Source organism: Diospyros lotus, chromosome 10, assembly GCF_014633365.1.
Source record: "Diospyros lotus cultivar Yz01 chromosome 10, ASM1463336v1, whole genome shotgun sequence".
Classification (NCBI taxonomy): Eukaryota; Viridiplantae; Streptophyta; class Magnoliopsida; order Ericales; family Ebenaceae; genus Diospyros; species Diospyros lotus.
This window is the reverse complement of record NC_068347.1, coordinates 29,803,141-29,820,461: the sequence shown is the minus strand read 5'-3', so window position 1 is coordinate 29,820,461 and position 17,321 is coordinate 29,803,141. Positions and strand designations below refer to the sequence as shown.

The window sequence follows — 17,321 nt, the reverse complement described above, 5'->3', positions numbered from 1 at the left end:
GACTGCTGCATTTATTTATTTTTTTTCATAATGTAAGATGTTGGAGGGGTCACTCTAACCAAAATTATAAATAAATTTAAGATATCACATAAAACATCAATATATATATAAAGAAATATAGGTCTTATCTATTTGTGTTATTGATGTGTTAAATGACATTATGACCATGTGAAGGCGGTGTTTGGTAGTCCATTTTGACCGCTTATAAATTTTCACTGAAATTTAAATGTTGTATAACTTATTTTATTATGCATTTGTTAAAAATTAAAGATTTTAACAATGTCAAATTTATAAATTATTTTAACAGTGTTTTGAATAAACTACTCCCTTAACTTTTTCAAATAAGCTATTAGTAGCTTATTTCGTTAACCAAATTGATTACGAATTTTCCCTTAAACAATTCAAATATTTACAACTCTCTATTCTCTCTCATCTCTTTCTCTAGTTACCTCCTCTCGTTGTCTATTGTTGCCTCCATCACATACCCACTTTCACTAATCAATTTTGTCTGATGATTCACCCATTTTCACATTTAAACCTTAAGCACCAACCACTTTTGCCAATCGATCCTCCAAGGTCCTATTTCTCCAATTCCAAATTAGTTACAAAAAACTTTGTCCTCAACATTCATTACGTCGTTTCTGTGTTCGAATTTGTAAGTTTGGAATTGTATGTTTTTTTTTTTTTTTTTTTTTAGGTTCTTAAGCAAGAGCGTGTTTTTTCTTCTTGAATTGTAGATCTGATTTGCTGCTTGCACTTGGATCTAATATGATATGTTTGTATCGGGCATAATATTTTACGGTTATGGGCTTGTGATGGAGGTTGAAATTGCTTCTTTTGGTAACTTGGATGAGATTGTTAATATAAATATGTTAAATATATATATATATATATTGAGTTTTGATATCTAAAATAATATTGTAATGTTGGTATAATAACTCAAATATAATGATTACGTGAGGCTCATTCTTATTTAATTCTTTCAATAAAACAACTTGATAGGGTAGACCCACATCATTATATTTAGAAACTAAGCAACCTTAGTTAGGAGATCAAAACTCTACATATTTTAATATCTCAATATATATATATTTAACATTTTTATGAATTAAACTTAAATTTTAACATAAAATATTATATTAATATATTTTTAAATAATTATATATAATTTATCAACATTTAATGTAAAAATTTTATCAGTTCGACATCAATTTATAATTTTTTTATTAAAAATTAGTACTTTTATGAATTTTATTTGTATTATTAAGCAACATGTTTTTTTTTTTATTTTTTTCAAGTTTTGATAATTTATTAATTTTTTTTTAAATTCAACACATTTAAAAATACACACATTTATCGAAATACATTTTCAACTTAAATAGTAAATCAACTTTTAAAGATTACATAACTTAACTTATAAGTAAAAGGCTTACAAGCTCTTAAAAAAATGATAAGCCGAACAGCCTCTAATTGAAGTTAAGTCATTAGTCCGTGAGATCATCTTTGAAGAGCCATAAGGTCATACCGTGTCATGGAGTATTTGGCTTGCCTTTTTTTTCCAGTAACTTTTAAGTTATTTAGGTTTTAAATTATATAATATTTAAAAATTAAATAATGTTTAAGCTGATAAATAATTATATAGTTATGTATTTGATTTGAAAAAGTTGATAAATTATCAAAATTTGACCCAGAAAAATGAAAATAGACCTGTTAAATAATGTAAATAAAATTTATAAAAATATAAATTTTTAATAAAAATTTTAAATATATTAATTCAATATACAATATATATATATATAGTGAATAGAAGAGGTGACGAAGATAATGACTGTGACGGCAATGGTGAGAAGAGGCAGCGATGAAGACAACTGAGGAGAAGATGAAGGTGACAGCGAGAGGTTGGAGTCGACAAGTTGGGGTGATGGAGGACGACTACGATGCAAGTAGATGGACGACGACAAATGACAATGATGACGAAGATAGGTTTGGTTGAAGACGATAGCCGAAGATGGAGACGACGATGACTGAGAAGATAGGCAGAGAGATAAAGAATAGTAGATGTTGAAAATATATATTTTATTTAATAGTAAATTAGACATTTCTTTGGTCAAAAAAAATTCTAGGAGCTTATTTAAAAAAAGTCGAGGACGGTTTTTCTCAAATACTGTTGAAGAGTTTATAAGTTACAGATCGTTTAAATAGTTAAATGTATGTTGTCAAACGCGCGAAAAAATAATCCGCGTAGCTAATTTAACATCTTATAAGCGCTCAAACTAGTAAGCCAAACACCCCCTCTGGTGGTGTTCGCTTGTCGGACGACCGGACCTAGAGGAATTCGCCGGAACCAGAGCCTGGAACTGGTCGATCTGGTCGAAATGGCCAATTTTTTCAGCCAGATCTAGTGGACTTCGCCAGAAATTGGCCGGAGCTAGTTGATATCGCCAGTAGACAGTTGGATCTGGTCTGGTTCACCAAAAACTCGGTTGGATCTGGTTATGTTCGCCGGAATCTCACGGATCTGCAAGACGTTGTGGGAAGGACGATGGGGATGCCGGAAGGCAGGCAGGCGAGGATGCCAGAAGGACAGCTTCAGTCGGCGCTGGCCAACAATGGGGACGGTGCCGAAAAGGTGAAAAGAGAAGGAATGGAATAAATGAAAGGTGAACCCATTCCAATTTACAAATTCATTTTAAAATTTTGAAAATAATTTTAAGAGTAAACACTACTTTCACTATTTTTATTTTAAAATTAAAAAATAAAATAAAAATTCTGAAAACGAAACATTTTAAAAAGAAGTTGACTAAGAAAGGTAGATGTTGACTGACAGACAAAAGGTTAGAATGAAATAATGATATATAGAACATTATGAAGTGTAACAGTTGGGCCTTAATTGAATCTATCCTCCTTATGTCACATCCGTGGTGGTGTGATTAGGCAAATGGATAGAAGTGCATGTGGTCTTAATTGTTTTTGTGATATGTGATGTGGTCAAGAGCACCACTATCTAGAATCCATGAGTCATCATCAAATATTCCATACCAAGGCAACACAATTTCATTAATTTCAAGTTACCCACCAATGTTGGTCAAAGGAGTTTCTAGTCTTTTAAGTATCTTGAGAAAGAGCCATAGTAGTGAGTCATTGAAACTTAATAAAATCTCGTTTGAATCTATTCGTTGAGATAAATGAATTAAGATTAAGTATAACTTTGAAGTTCGATTTATAAACGAGGTGAGATTGTTCAGTTAAACTCTACTCATTAAATCTTTGAATATATTTAATTAAAAACTCGCAAATACTAATAATCTCAATTAAGAACTTGTAAACATATTTAATTAGAAGTTTATGAATAGTTCGTAAATAAATTCGTTAATAAATATATTAATATATTTATATATAATTTTATAAATATATTATTTAACATAAAGTTATAAAAATTTAAAATATTATAATAATATAATTAAATTAAATATATTTAAAATTATTATATATATATATATTAATTTAATCATTTAACATAATATAATAAAAAATTAAATTTAAACAAAATAACATATTTTGGCCGGCCCTAACTTGAGCTCGCTAGTAGGTGCTCGCATTAAGTTTGAGTTTGCACTTGCTTATCAACCTTTTAACAAACTAAGCTTAAGCTCGGTTCACATGAATCAGCCTCAAGCTCGAATCTAGAAATTAATTGAAGAGCCAAGCCTAAGCTCAATAAAATTTAGCTTGACTTAATTTGATTGTAATCTTAACAATTAAATTCCAACTTTCTCATTGTTTGGGGACACGGTATTTAGAGGTGTATCAAGTTTCAGGTCTATTCTGTTAGTCACATTAGTAATCATTTTTTTGTGAAAATTCTTTGTTCTTATATTCCTTATACCAATCCAAATAACCAACCAGTTTGATGCAAGTTTCCCTTGTGTGCCCATGGTGACTCACAAAACCCTTTATTCTTAAATTTCTTTTAGTTTCCCTTGGTGCCTGAGTACTGTTTGGTTAGGAAAACTGATCATTTACTAATATAAGTAAAAAAAAAAAAAAAATTACTTGGCATTGAGATTCCCCCTTCAATACCATGGAGTACGCTTTATAATTAACATTTGGCAAATGATCAAGTAACACGATTTGGTTCCTAACCCGATCATAACTATTATTTAGGGTGCGTTTGATTGGAGATTAGAAAGTGGGGTAAAATTTCAATTCTCACCCCACTTCGTAGGAATTCCAATTCCTCGATTTCAAAGAAAATCTCTACTTTTTGAACTAGAATGGAATTCGAATTCCATGAAAAATAAAACCTGTTTGATGAAATTTCATAGAATTTGAATGGAAAATGAATTTCATCATCGTTTTTCACCCCTATTAAACACACCCTTAGTCCCATAAGGAATTGCATCAGTTTGTTCTAATTTGTTTGTGATTTTAGTGATAACTTTTAAACATCTTAGAGTTTTTTTAATTAAATATAATAAATTAAAATTAAGAAATTATCTCGAGTGATAAATGCAATTTTTCATTGAAGTTGACACACAAGAGGGCCATTGCTCTCTCCAAATCTTTCGCCGATTTCATCCCAAAATTGTTTGGCATTTGTTGTGTAGATGAAGGCATCAACCAAATCTTTTGATATCAAATTCAAAAATAAAGAAGTGACCATGTAATTATACGTCAACCAAAGTTCAAATTCTTCTTTCTCATCCTCTAGAATTTGTACTTGGACCGTCTCGGCCAAATCTTGGCCCAATTCCCAAGGATCGATCTCAGTTTAGTCATAGTTTTGCGCTAGTCTGCAACAACATCATTACAGCCCTTATATTGGGTATCCATGCATCTGTTCAGATCTCATTCTCATTAATGGCGGATCCTATCTATATTAATAAGGGTCCAATCGACACCACCCTACCACCTAGGAACCTTCATTGGCGTCGGATATTCAATCCCATTACCTGCAAAACACGCACGACGCATGTATGCAAAAGGACTCCTTCTCTTTTTATATGAACTCGCTCTTTTCAAAATCAAGATATGTTCTTCTCGTTGACTTACTGATATTCTGTCACTTTCTACTCTCTATACTTACTCGAGTTTTGGAGTACTTGCAGGTGCCAATCACCCCGTCTAATCGATCACATGGGACCGTTTCTCACCGTTGCAAGTTTGCCTCTGGCAATCCCTTTTGTTAGGTAGGAACAACACTATTCCATAAATGAAATCTAATTTATTCTTAGCTCTAAGGGGGATTTGCATTGCCATGTTTTATTGTCTATAATTGGCACCAATTAACAGAGCTAAGGCCAAGATCATGCTTGGATGATTGAGGCGTAAAGCTGTAAAGGATCCCTTACTGTGATGTTAAGGTTTCTATTCTCCATTCATGTTGAAACAATATTTCTATTGAAGTCGTGAAATAGTTCGTTTCGCCAGAAAAAAAAAAAAAAAAGAGATTCCTAACTGACATCAAGAAAACAAGAGCTACGAAAGAAAAAAAAAAATCAACTCTCAAAGTAACCAAACCCCATGATCAATGCTTCTGATACTGTATTGATCAATTATCAAACATGAGAGGGAGAGAGAAAGAAAGGTATTATTAGTATTAATCACCTTACAAAGTAACTCTAACCTTCTATTTATATACAATTAATAAGCATAACAAATTGTATAGCTAGACCAACTAATTACTAGCAAGTTGATTTGAATAATTTAACTAACAAATGTTCCCATGATATCTCGGAGGCGTCCATTAGTTTTGGGAAACAATAAATCTATTTGTATAGAATCTATTTAGATAAAATTATTTTTTTTTTATCATTTCAATTATTGATGTTAGAATAGTTATGTCATTTGTCATTTTATTTACTAACAATACTCTTTCTAGTCACAATTTTTAGATTTTTTATAAGGTTAAAATTATTTTTTTATTTTGTTAAATGTCATTAAAATGGCTAGAATCTATTCAAATAGAAAGTCATTTAATGCTTCTTTTATATTATTTTATTTTATAATATTTAACAAAATAAAAAGACAATTTTAACCTAATAAAAAATCTAAAACACATCCTAAACATTTTTCACTCATATGCTTCCCGCTTAAAACTCTTGCCTAAGGGGGCGTTTGTTAATGAAGATATGAGATGGAAAAGCCAAAATATGGAATGCACTTGAATTTTTATTCTCTCTAATATGTTTGTTAAGCTTATCTGAAATTTTTTGAAAAAATCACTAATGATTCCTTATCTTAACCTTTTAAAATATGCTTATCTCTTCCCCCTTAAGATAAGCATATCTTGGTCTTTATAGATAAGAAAAAAAAAGACATTTGTGTCATCTAGTGCATTTAAAAAATTTAACAAACAGTTTGATAAAAATCTTGGAATGCTTTTCAGTGTTATCTTGATCATTTCATATCTTGATCCGGAATGCATTTCAATCTTATCTTGATGCCTCTTATCTTGCTCATTTTAACAAACGCTCCTTAAAATTATTGCTCAACACATTAAAGCTGTACATTTCTAAAACAAAAAATTAGTTATGAAAATTGATTAACGATAAAATAATGAGTTGTATAGTGAAAAATGGAACAAATTATTATTATAAATAATTAATAAAAATGACAATAATAAGGCTCGTGTTTGGTGATAAGTATCACTTGAATATTGTCTGTCGACCATCATTCGATTTCCATTGCATGCAATTGGGTTAGGAGAGACTTTTAAGTTTTGGGTTCGGTTAGGCCAAAAATGATAAATTTACTAATGTATATTATTTATAATTAATTAATACTATCCATATTATATAACATATCAAACTTATAATGTAATCCATTAAGAATAAGAATTGATATATATTGGTTGTTTGTATATAATTGATATATTTTGGTTTCTTATGAATATAAATTAAAGTATAAAATTTGTAATAAATATAAACTTTAAGTTTGGTGAACAACATCGATTGTCTAGGTAGAAAATAACACATAAATCATTGTTGGTTTTTGTTCCCTAATAAGACCTAAGGCAATGACGATTTTTTCGGGTGGGTTTTCATAGGGTTCGGCCCGGATTGAAGGACCCAAGACCGTAACCATTTTCTTTTGGCAGTCCATTTTAGAAGTCGGGCCATAAGTCCACTCCCTATTTTAGAAGAGAAATGAGGCCTCAGCCCATTTGCTCAAATGGGGGTGGAGCCCACTCACTCTTAGCCCATTTTTAGCCCTCATATAAAAGGGCCTTTTGGCTCTCATATTGGTGTCTCTATCCATTTTTGGTCGAACCCTAGTTTTTTCTCCCTCTCTCTCGTGTTTCCTTTCGTGGCCGATTGCTTCATCGCCTCAGTCTTATTCATCCGATAGCGATGAGGGCACTCTTGCCTTTTGTGGATGTTGTTTCCTTTCATGTATTTAGCCGCCTTTCTTATGTGAGAAAGGCGGTCCCTCTGATGTCGTTGGAAGCACCTTATTTATTCAGATCTGGATTCTCTTTTTGGGGTAAGCTTTTCTCCTTGCTTTTGTGCATTGATCTTGCTGTCTTTGTGACCGATTTATCTACTTTGTGTGGCAGCGATCGTTTGAGGGAGAGAGGGTTTTACTTTGCTGGTTTGGTCGAGAGGTGTTGGGGCTTTTCTGGGCTTACAGTTTGAGAGCTTCGTTTATGGCTTGTGGTTTATATTCGTTGGTGTTAATAAGAGTGGTAACTGGTCTTTCAGATCTGAACCTTGAACGGTTAAAACAAAGAGTTTGTATTTTGTTTACTTTACGTTCTTATTTTGCTCTATATTTGATTCGTTCTATTACACTAACATTTTCTGTTTTGAAGAGATATTTCCGCAACAATCATCTAGATACGAACAACACATAGATTGAATAAATTATCAAATATGCATAAATTCAATAATACTACTACTTGTTCCTTTGTAATTTCACATAAATCTATATAATAAGTGCTAGATCATTGTTAATTAGACATAATTCTATATAATTACTACTTGATCATGCAAAAAAATCTATAAATTTGATCAAATCAATACTACACCCTCTCTGATTCAACATAATTATATGTAATAACTACTTGATACATCTAGATAAAGAACAATTCATAGATTATTTTACGACTACAAAAAATAATATAATTATATTTTTAATATATAAATAAATCAAAATATTAATTAAATAATTTAAAATACTCAAAAAAATATATCTCAAAGTAGCCCAATTGTTTAAAACAACAAATTAATAACTAAATCATAAGTTATAACAGCATTTCGTAACAGCATACTAGTAACAAATAACATTTTAGAGACAAGTATACCCCTAAAATGTAACTTACTATAATGTAATTTATTAGGAGTAAGAATTGATATATATTGGTTGCTTATGAATTTAAAGTAAAGCATAAAATACATAAAATGTTATGTTAAGTTTGGTGAATAACATAATATAAATAAAAAATAACATAAAAATATATATAATTATTTATACATAAGATAATTATAAAATACATACAATTTTATGTTTTGTATGAATGATAAAAGAAAAGAAATATAATTATATTATGATGGATATATGAATATATTTTTTATTAAAAATAAATATTATAATATTATGATTTATAATTTGATTTTCATTTCATAACTTAAAAATTGAAACAAAACTACAAAATGATTTTTTTTAAAAAAAATAGAAAGACAAAGCTCGCCAAAATTTTTCAAAGTTACAAAATGAGTTCATTCTGTTTTAGATGATTTTGTATAATATATTTTTAATTTTAAAAAAATATATTTAGTGAGATACATGTTGAATATGTTGTTTTATATGTTGTTGTAGAAACAATATGCTTTTGTAAAATTGTACAAAATCATAGTTTAACCCAACAATACTCTTTTTTCTTTGATGCAAATAGGTTGGAGTTGGACGAAGAAAAAGCATAGAATAACTTCTTGGAGAAGATTATTGTTAATATTGATATTCTAAAAATTTATTAAATAAAGTGAGTAACTAAAATTTAATTTTTAAATTAACAAGGAAGAGAGAGAATGAAATTTTGACTTGAACGAAAAAGAAGTACATAATAGCTTATTGAAAAAAGTTATTGTGATTCTTGAATTTTAAAAATTGATTAAATAAGGTGAGAGATTAAAATTTAAATTTTAAATTAATTAAGAAGAGAAAAAATAAAATTTTGAATTGTGATCGAAAGGGTATTGTTAGTAAATAAAATGATAAATAATATAATTATTTTAATATTAATAGATAAGTTGTATCCAAATAGATTTATTGATAATAATAATAGGCCAATATAAATTGATGGCGTGGCGGTGGCCATCTACCATTGGGCATTGGCCTACGAACAAACACAAGCTCTGCCTCTGGCTCTCTGCAATCCGCTCCATCTGCTCTGCAAATCAATTAAATTCTCCCGTCTCGATAAATTCAAATTCAAAATCAAAATCTCTCTCTCTCTCTCTCTCTCTCTCTCTCTCTCTGTAGATAAATTATTACATATCTGTGATGGGTTCCACCTCATTTCCACACTTGGCTTTATCACAACGACGACCACTAACAACCCCAGAACGCTCCCTTCATCATTTCTGTCCCGGGAAGTTGTCTCCAAAGCCTCGATTTCGCTGCTCCCCCGCTCCCGAAACCCTAATTTCACCGCCAAACACTCGTCATCGTCAATGGCTACGCCTCTGCAAGTCGCAGCATCCTCGACAGGTCTCTCTCTCTGCATATACACATAATAGAATAAGCATATATAATTATTGCCTACCCGGATTGCGCTTGAGCTCTGTTCCGATCCTGCTCTTTCGTTTGCAGCTTATGCAGTTAGCATTCTTCTTATTCTTCGTTTTCCTTTCTGGTCTGTTTGTTCATATGCTGTTGACTTCTTGGTGAGAAGTTTAATTTATTCTTACTTACCGATAAACCAAAAGACAAAAAGAAAAGATTAATTTATTGTTGGTAGGGCTAATCTTTGAACTGGTGAGCTGAAAGAGTTTAGTGCATTGGTCTGGTCCTCCTAATATTTTACTTCTTGGTCATAACTAAAAAGGGGTTCACGGACGACTTATCATGAAAGAGTTGTATCTATATGTAAGAACTTCGGGAAACATTAACTAAAGGTTGGTGAACATTAAATTTTTTTTTTTAAAAAAAAGAAGCAATTTTGACTAGAAAAGCTAAAAACTGAATGAGATACTAGTAAAGCTGGTTCACCCAACTCAATAAAGTTCATAGCTAAACTGATCCACGTAGAGATTTAGATATTCCTTTTCTTCTTTTGCCCATAGCATATAAATTTCGAACTATGCTATTTGTACATCTTGAACTACACAAATGAATATTATGACCAAAATATCACTTGTCTCTATGAGTCTCATGAAAGATTTTTTTATCATTGGTACAACTTTGCTAAAATTTTTGGGAAAAAAAAAGTTGTCGGATAACTTTTTAAATTCTAATTTAATTAGAATTATTATCTTATTTGATAAGATTAATTTGTGATAAGATTAATTTGATATTTTTTATCAGACAATTGATTAATTTGATAATTTTTATCACACAATCATTTTAGTTAAGGGTTTAGGATATGTTTAGAAAATCTAATTCATTATGACCGTGATTTGTGTTTATAAATTAACAGTCCTGATTCATTCTATAGATTACTACCAATAATTTATAGAGATATATCTAAATTATTATGGTTGTGTGTTTCGTGTATTTTATAACTTGATAACTAAAGTCTCTGTATATGGAGCGACTAGTTGTCTAAAATCGTGCTAGTTTATTTGGTTAGGTAATGTTTGTTAACCAAGATATGGAATGGAAAATATAAGATATTGGAAGCATTTTGGACTTTTGTGCTTTTGAACATGTTTGTTAAATTTATTAACAATCTCTAAAAAAACATTTACGTAACTTTTTATATGACTTTTTACAGATAAATTTATTTGAGATTTTATAGATAAGCATAAATTACCCATATGCCCATTGTATAAAAACCTTACTCATTTTTTTTCTCACCTGTTAATCTTCTTCCTCGCCACCGTCTGTCCGACCACTGTCTTCCTCGCTCTCATCTTCTTCCTTGCCACCGAATCGTTTGGCAACCCCTACTCATCGATCTTTCTCGCCACTAAATTGTCTGGCCACCGTTGGTCTCCTTTTCCCCTTTGCTTCACTTTTTGGTGATCGTTGGTCTATTTTTTCCCCCTTGGTCTATTATTCGGCAATCCTTGCTCACCGATCTTTCTTGCCACCTAATCGTTCGGCCATCGTTGGTCTCCATTTCCCCTTTGCTTCACCGTTCGATGATTGTTGGTCTTCCCCCTTGGCTTCGCCGTCTGGCCACTGATCTTCCAGATCTCCTCCAACCTTCGATCTTCGTCGTAGATACCCTAAACCAATTTTTAAAATTATTTCATTTAATTTTATATTTTATTATCTAAAATGAAAATTTGTTTTAGCAATTTTTAATTATTCAAGTGGAATTATTGTAATTCCACTAATAATTATTTCTATTTTCTGAGTCTTTTTAGAATCTATTTTTGAATATGGATTTAGAAAATAAAATACTATTTTTAATTTTTATTTTTTGACAATTTACATTAATTATAAAATATTATTTTAATCATAAATTTGTTATTGATGTTAACATACAATTTTGAATGAATTTGGTAATAGAGATATTTTGTTAAAAAACCCTGGTATTTATCATATGTATTTAACAAACATATGAAAAGAAAAAATAAAATTCTCAATAAATTTTAAAACATTTAACAAACAGTTTAATAGAAATCTTACAATACTTTTCAATTTTATCTTGATCATTCTATATTTTGGTCTAAAAATCATTCTAATCTTATCTTGACATTCTCTTATCTTTTTCATTTTAATAAACACTATCTTAATGAATTATCTCTTTGTGGTGGGGTAGTGGAGATAGACTATTGAATAAAATTACGTTAATTTTTTAACTGTTGGTATTTTTATTTATCATTCTTAGTTTGCGCAATTCAACCCCAACAAGTAGTAGTGGAGTCTTGGTTGGAGTTGGTCATTAGATCACAATTTATTTATCAAAAATCCCTTGTGAGAGAAAAATTGAGAGGTAGAAAATTACAGAAAAACCCAAAAGTGTTGTTGTGTGTGGGGTTGTACCAAGAATAGCGTGCGACATCAGAGGGTAACACTGTTGTGCTGTCAAAGACGAACAACTGTTGCGACCCACTCATGAGGAAGGAGGATCGCTAGCCGCTGTGACCGTTAAAGAGAGGTTCACTGTTGGAAGATGATTACCAGTCAGCTATCCGTTGTTACCATAGATGGAGAAGAAGGTCATGGTTCCTTGCCTTCTGTGTTGTCAGTTGTGACTGATTGCTGGATAAGGCCCAGAGGAGAGAAAGCTACTGTGTTGCCGTCGCCGGGCAGTGTCGTGATACCCACTAAAGATCGTTGTTGCTTGCTGCCTTAAAGCAAAAAAGGGTTCTGCTACTTCTGTCGCAGGGATTATCGTTGTTGTGAGAGAAGATTGTAGTAGAAAGGAGGATGCAAACATCCGTTGAAGAGTTGTTGTTAAAGATATTTGTCGGAGAGCTTGATGAATGGATGCCTTGGTTGGAGGTTGGTACTCTGCATGTTTGGGAATGTGTGTCCCAAACTTGTTTGGACTTGCATTGTTTTTGACATGCGATTTGTGTTCCGGATTCAATTGTGGATATGTATGGGAATTTGAGTGGGAGTAATCGTTGGGATAACTCATATTCTAGTTGATTAGGATGGTTATCTTATAAAATTATAAGATTAATTTGACGGAAGAAACATCTCTTACGTAATTTTTATCAAACGATGATTTTAGTTAAGGAATAATTATAGATTATGATTGTGATTTGATGCTTATAAATAGGCAACATTGATTTAGTGTTTGATGAATTACTCTTAATAAATTGAGGAGTGATAGATCTAGATTTTTGTGATTATATGTCTCGTTATTCTAACTTTAATAACTCTTAATTTTGGTACGTGATTTAACCAATTACCCGAAACTGTGAGGTTAATTTATTTTAACTAATGAATTATCCCCTGATATAGTAAACGTAGATTATTGAATTGAATCGAACTACATTAAGCTTTTAAGTATCATTATTTTCTTATTTAATTTTTATTTATCGTTCATCCTAAGAAAAGTAATTTCAATTTTGGACGCAGAAGGTGCAGTGAATAAAGAGTCTAATGCTTCCTCTTCTAGCATGGTGGGAACTGATGATCTGCTGATTGTTGGACCGGGCGTTCTAGGGCGTTTAGTGGCTGAAAAATGGCAGCAGGTGTAGTTCAGTTTCTTGAACTATCTGAATAAAGTTTATCTCTCACTTGAATGGAAATGCGATACATTCCCCTGAGAATAGAAATGTAAATGTAAATGGGACCCGTTGACCCATTTATATAATTGTTTTAGTGAACTTTTTTTTAAAAAAAACTTGCAATTATATTCTCGTTTTTACGCTTGTTTTAGCGTTAAATGAGGTAGGTGAATGGGAGGAAACGGCCAAATCCACACTGAAATCATAGCTCCGAGTTTGAATGTATCATTTCATCATATGATACAGAATTTTCAAAAAGGATTCCCCCCTTTCTCTCGTCCGTTCAGCAAGCACGTGCATGTGTGTTTCATTTCCCTGTCATTCTATTAGGGAGAAAATAATCGAACTTTAAGGTGGTTGTTTTGGGCAGGATCACCCAGGGTGCCGGATTTCTGGGCTGACTGTGACTATGGATCACCACGATGAGTTGATCAAAATGGGAATCAACCCATCACTGAAGGGCACAACAGCAACCCATAAGTTCCCAAATGTGATCTTTTGTGCCCCCCCATCCCGTACGCCAGACTATCCCGGTGATGTCAGGTATGCATGAGGATCAATCCAATCTCAAACTTCACAAATCACAATTTGAGTTGGCTGTATGATATCTAGTGTTAAAATTTTTAATTTGCTTGACTTGACATGGCTTTAGCGACGCTAATGATTCAATCACGACAAAAAATAAGGCCTTTATGTGTTTGATTTCACCTGTTTCGATTTTATATGCAGTGGCCCAATTGCCTTCTGTTTGCATCACATTTATTCGACCCGAAATTATCAAGTCTTTTTAATTCTAGCAAATTAAAGGCATTTGATTTATTCGACCCAATTGCTGGTTGGAATGTAAAACAACCAGGGAAGCTGCATTGCGGTGGAGCGGGGATGGTTGTTTCCTATTTACTTCAAGCTCTGCACCATACGATTGCTTTGACAATGGACCCTGTGATGAGGTATATTTATTAAACCTCATATCATCTGACGATCCAAGAGTCTTGAGTCTGAGTCGAGTTGCTCTTAGTTTGGATAACAATCAATCTATTCTGTGTCTAGTTGGCGAGAAATCTTGTTTCTGAGAATGGTTGTAGGACTAACGATCTGCCAAGCCTTTGGATATTAAATGCATTCTCTTGCAACTAAAATTTCGACTTCTTCTGCATCACCATAAACAGGACAGTCCAGTAGTAGCCATCGGGAGAAGCCCTAGAACAGACGTCCTCTTAAAAGCCGAAAAAGCAGTGCTAGAGTCTGGCGGATGTGTCGTAAGACTAGCAGGGCTTTACATATCCTTTGTGAAACAAACGTGTCCCTTAAAACTGTAGGGTAGGTGAAATTTGGGGATTCATTGTAAAGCATGTCCCTTAACTGTCAATACAATGCAAACAGAGGAGCACATATGTATTGGTTGGAGAAAGGGATCGTCGATGCTCGTCCAGATCACATTCTCAATCTTATACACTACGAGGTCGGGTATTTTGTCTTAGTTTATTTTCTACTCTTTCATGAATTTCTGCCATTACAATTCTGTTCCTAAGTGGTAATCTGTGCAATCTGCCTTTCTTGTGTGGTCTCAACGAAAGGATGCTGCTTCGCTTTCAGTAACAATCTTGAAGAAGAAACTTAGAAACAAGATTTTCCTGGGCACTGACAATCATCCTGTGTCCAGGTTTCTTTCCTTCATGTTTCCCTTAATGTTTTTGGGATTATCGCCCTTGCGCGGTCCCATTTCCCTTGATGTTCTTATTTGAATGCATGTTGGACCTTACATAAACTTTGCAACGCAACTGGTACATATATGGAGTTATTTCAAATGTATGCCATTTTTAATCAATCTGATAAAAGGATAAATGAATTGCATTTTCAGGCAGGATGTAATGGACCTAGTCAGCAAGAGTGGAAAATTTAGCAAGAAGTTCCAGGGTTTTACAGGTTAGATCCTAAAAGTTAAAAAAGTTGAATATTTTCCAATTATTGACATCACACCTACTATAATTTGTGTCATATTTAAGAATTTGTCGTTAAGTTTTTCTTGTATAATTTTTCTTTAATGTGAGTTATTCTGACCTTATTCAAATAATTCACTTTACTTTTTTTTTTTTTATTTTAATGATCGGATATCTATCTTAACATTATCATCTTTATTTCCATTATCATCTTTATTACGATCATATTTTATAAATGATGCTTTACTACCTAACATTTAGTACCATACACGAAGCTTGTCTTGCAACCATTTTAGAAAAAAATTCTTTCTTAAACTTTTAACAAAATGTTTCTATTTTGCAGGCACAAGTGGTCCTTTGGGTAAGAAACTAAATAATGCAAAAACTCAGAAGGAATTAGGATGGGAGCCAAAGTACCAAAGCTTTGCTCAGTTTCTGGGAGTATCTGAATAAATGCTGCTTCAATCTAATTGGGGAAGAAGCAAAGGAAAGATTTGGTTGGCTCTGCTCACATGATATTCATCACATTGATTGATCCTTAACTTTTATGTATATGGTTGCATGAATCGATGTTATTCAAATGGATTTTCATTAGGATAAATTATCATTTTTTATTTTTGAATTTTATCTATCTGATATATCTATTATATAATAAATTTTAATTTTTATCAAATATTCTAAATCTGTTGGTAATTTACCCTTTTCATTATCATCATACTTTTAAGTGGTGATCTCATGAGGTGAGATTCATTTGATATTCCAATTTATTTATGATGAAAAAGTCAATTTTTAAGCTGTTGGCTGCTTAATTAATGTGACAATTTTTTTTATACAAGTTAAGGCTAGTTGGGATGAGAATTGTATTCAACTATCGTTGTAGCAATATTGTTTTAAATAAAGAATTAGATTTTGTTATTGAATATTATTTTGGATATATACGTAATCTATAATATATATATATATATTGTAAAAATAGAATAATTTCACGTAGTTAGATTAAGATTCGGTACATTGCTCATTAAAAAAAAAAAAATACACAAATATAATAATTTGGTTTAGACAAAAATAATAATTATTATAGAAATATAAAAATAGAAAAATCATTATTGCCAAGAGTATATTCTAAGATAGTATTTATTAAAATGAGCAAGATAAGGGAGTATTAAGATAAAGTTAGAATGTTGCCTTCAGAGCATAGGGCAAGTGGTTTTGTCATGATAAGTTGCGATTCGTACCAATCGATAGTGGGTTCGATTCTTTGCTCTGCTTAGTGAAGTAAAGTTTTCACTTGTAATTTACTTTATATGTCGAAATCGAGAGTATGAGCGACGGGAGACCATAAGGGCTATAATCCCAAGATAAGGTTAGAATGTTTTTTGAATCAAGATATTAAACGATTAAGATAAGATTGGAAGTATTTTAAAATTTTTATCAGATTATTTGTTAAATTTTTTAAAATTCATTGAGAATTATATATTTTTTTATATGTTTGTTAAATATATACAATAAGTATCGAGATAAAAGTTTTTTATTAAAATATTCTTATTAAATATAAAATTAAATTAAATAATTTAGAAAATCAATAAAATAAATTTGTATTAGATAATAAAATATATATAGAGAAAGAGAGAGAAATTTAAAATTTAAAAATATATTAAATGACATTAATTATCCTATAAAAGGGTACACGTATAATTTAGACTTATCTATAAAATATTATATAAATTTATTTACGAGAGACAAATAAATTTATCTATAAAAACTCACGTGAGAATTTTTTAAAAAAAATTAAATAAGTTTAACAAACACATTAAAAAGTATATACATACAAAAAACTTTTTATATATGATATTTTTCATCTTATATCTTAGTTAATAAATACCCTCTAAATAAATAATTTAACACGACGCAACAATATAACAATATAATATTTATGTTTTCAAATCAGCATAATAAGTTTTCAAGCATATAAATTATTATAACATAAGAACACAGCATTCGAAGTTCTTAAACACAGTGATTAGTG

At 31.2% G+C, this 17,321-nt stretch overlaps 1 protein-coding gene across 2 annotated transcripts; it reads left to right on the top strand.

The window, feature by feature from the left end:
- Positions 1-9,327: 9,327 nt before the first annotated feature.
- LOC127812339 (uncharacterized) lies at positions 9,328-15,968 on the top strand. Of its 2 annotated transcripts, none has more exons than XM_052352775.1 (9): positions 9,328-9,711; positions 13,207-13,319; positions 13,726-13,898; positions 14,212-14,305; positions 14,525-14,636; positions 14,729-14,817; positions 14,933-15,018; positions 15,217-15,281; positions 15,639-15,968. In XM_052352775.1, the coding sequence occupies exons 1-9, from the start codon at positions 9,675-9,677 to the stop codon at positions 15,746-15,748; spliced, it is 879 nt and encodes a 292-aa protein (XP_052208735.1). In that variant the 5' UTR covers positions 9,328-9,674; the 3' UTR covers positions 15,749-15,968. The 2 variants fall into 2 exon arrangements, with proteins under 2 accessions (XP_052208735.1, XP_052208734.1); XM_052352774.1 differs by having other exon boundaries at positions 9,330-9,711; positions 13,204-13,319.
- The last annotated feature ends 1,353 nt before the right edge of the window (positions 15,969-17,321 follow it).

What these genes read in the sequence shown, in the direction of transcription:
- LOC127812339 (XM_052352774.1), top strand. Translation starts at nt 9,675, where the DNA reads ATGGCTACGCCTCTGCAAGTCGCAGCATCCTCGACAG. An exon ending in AGTCGCAGCATCCTCGACAG is followed by an intron (nt 9,712 to 13,203) that starts GTCTCTCTCTCT and finishes TTTTGGACGCAG; the next exon opens with AAGGTGCAGTGAATAAAGAG. An exon ending in TCAATCTTATACACTACGAG is followed by an intron (nt 14,818 to 14,932) that starts GTCGGGTATTTT and finishes TCTCAACGAAAG; the next exon opens with GATGCTGCTTCGCTTTCAGT.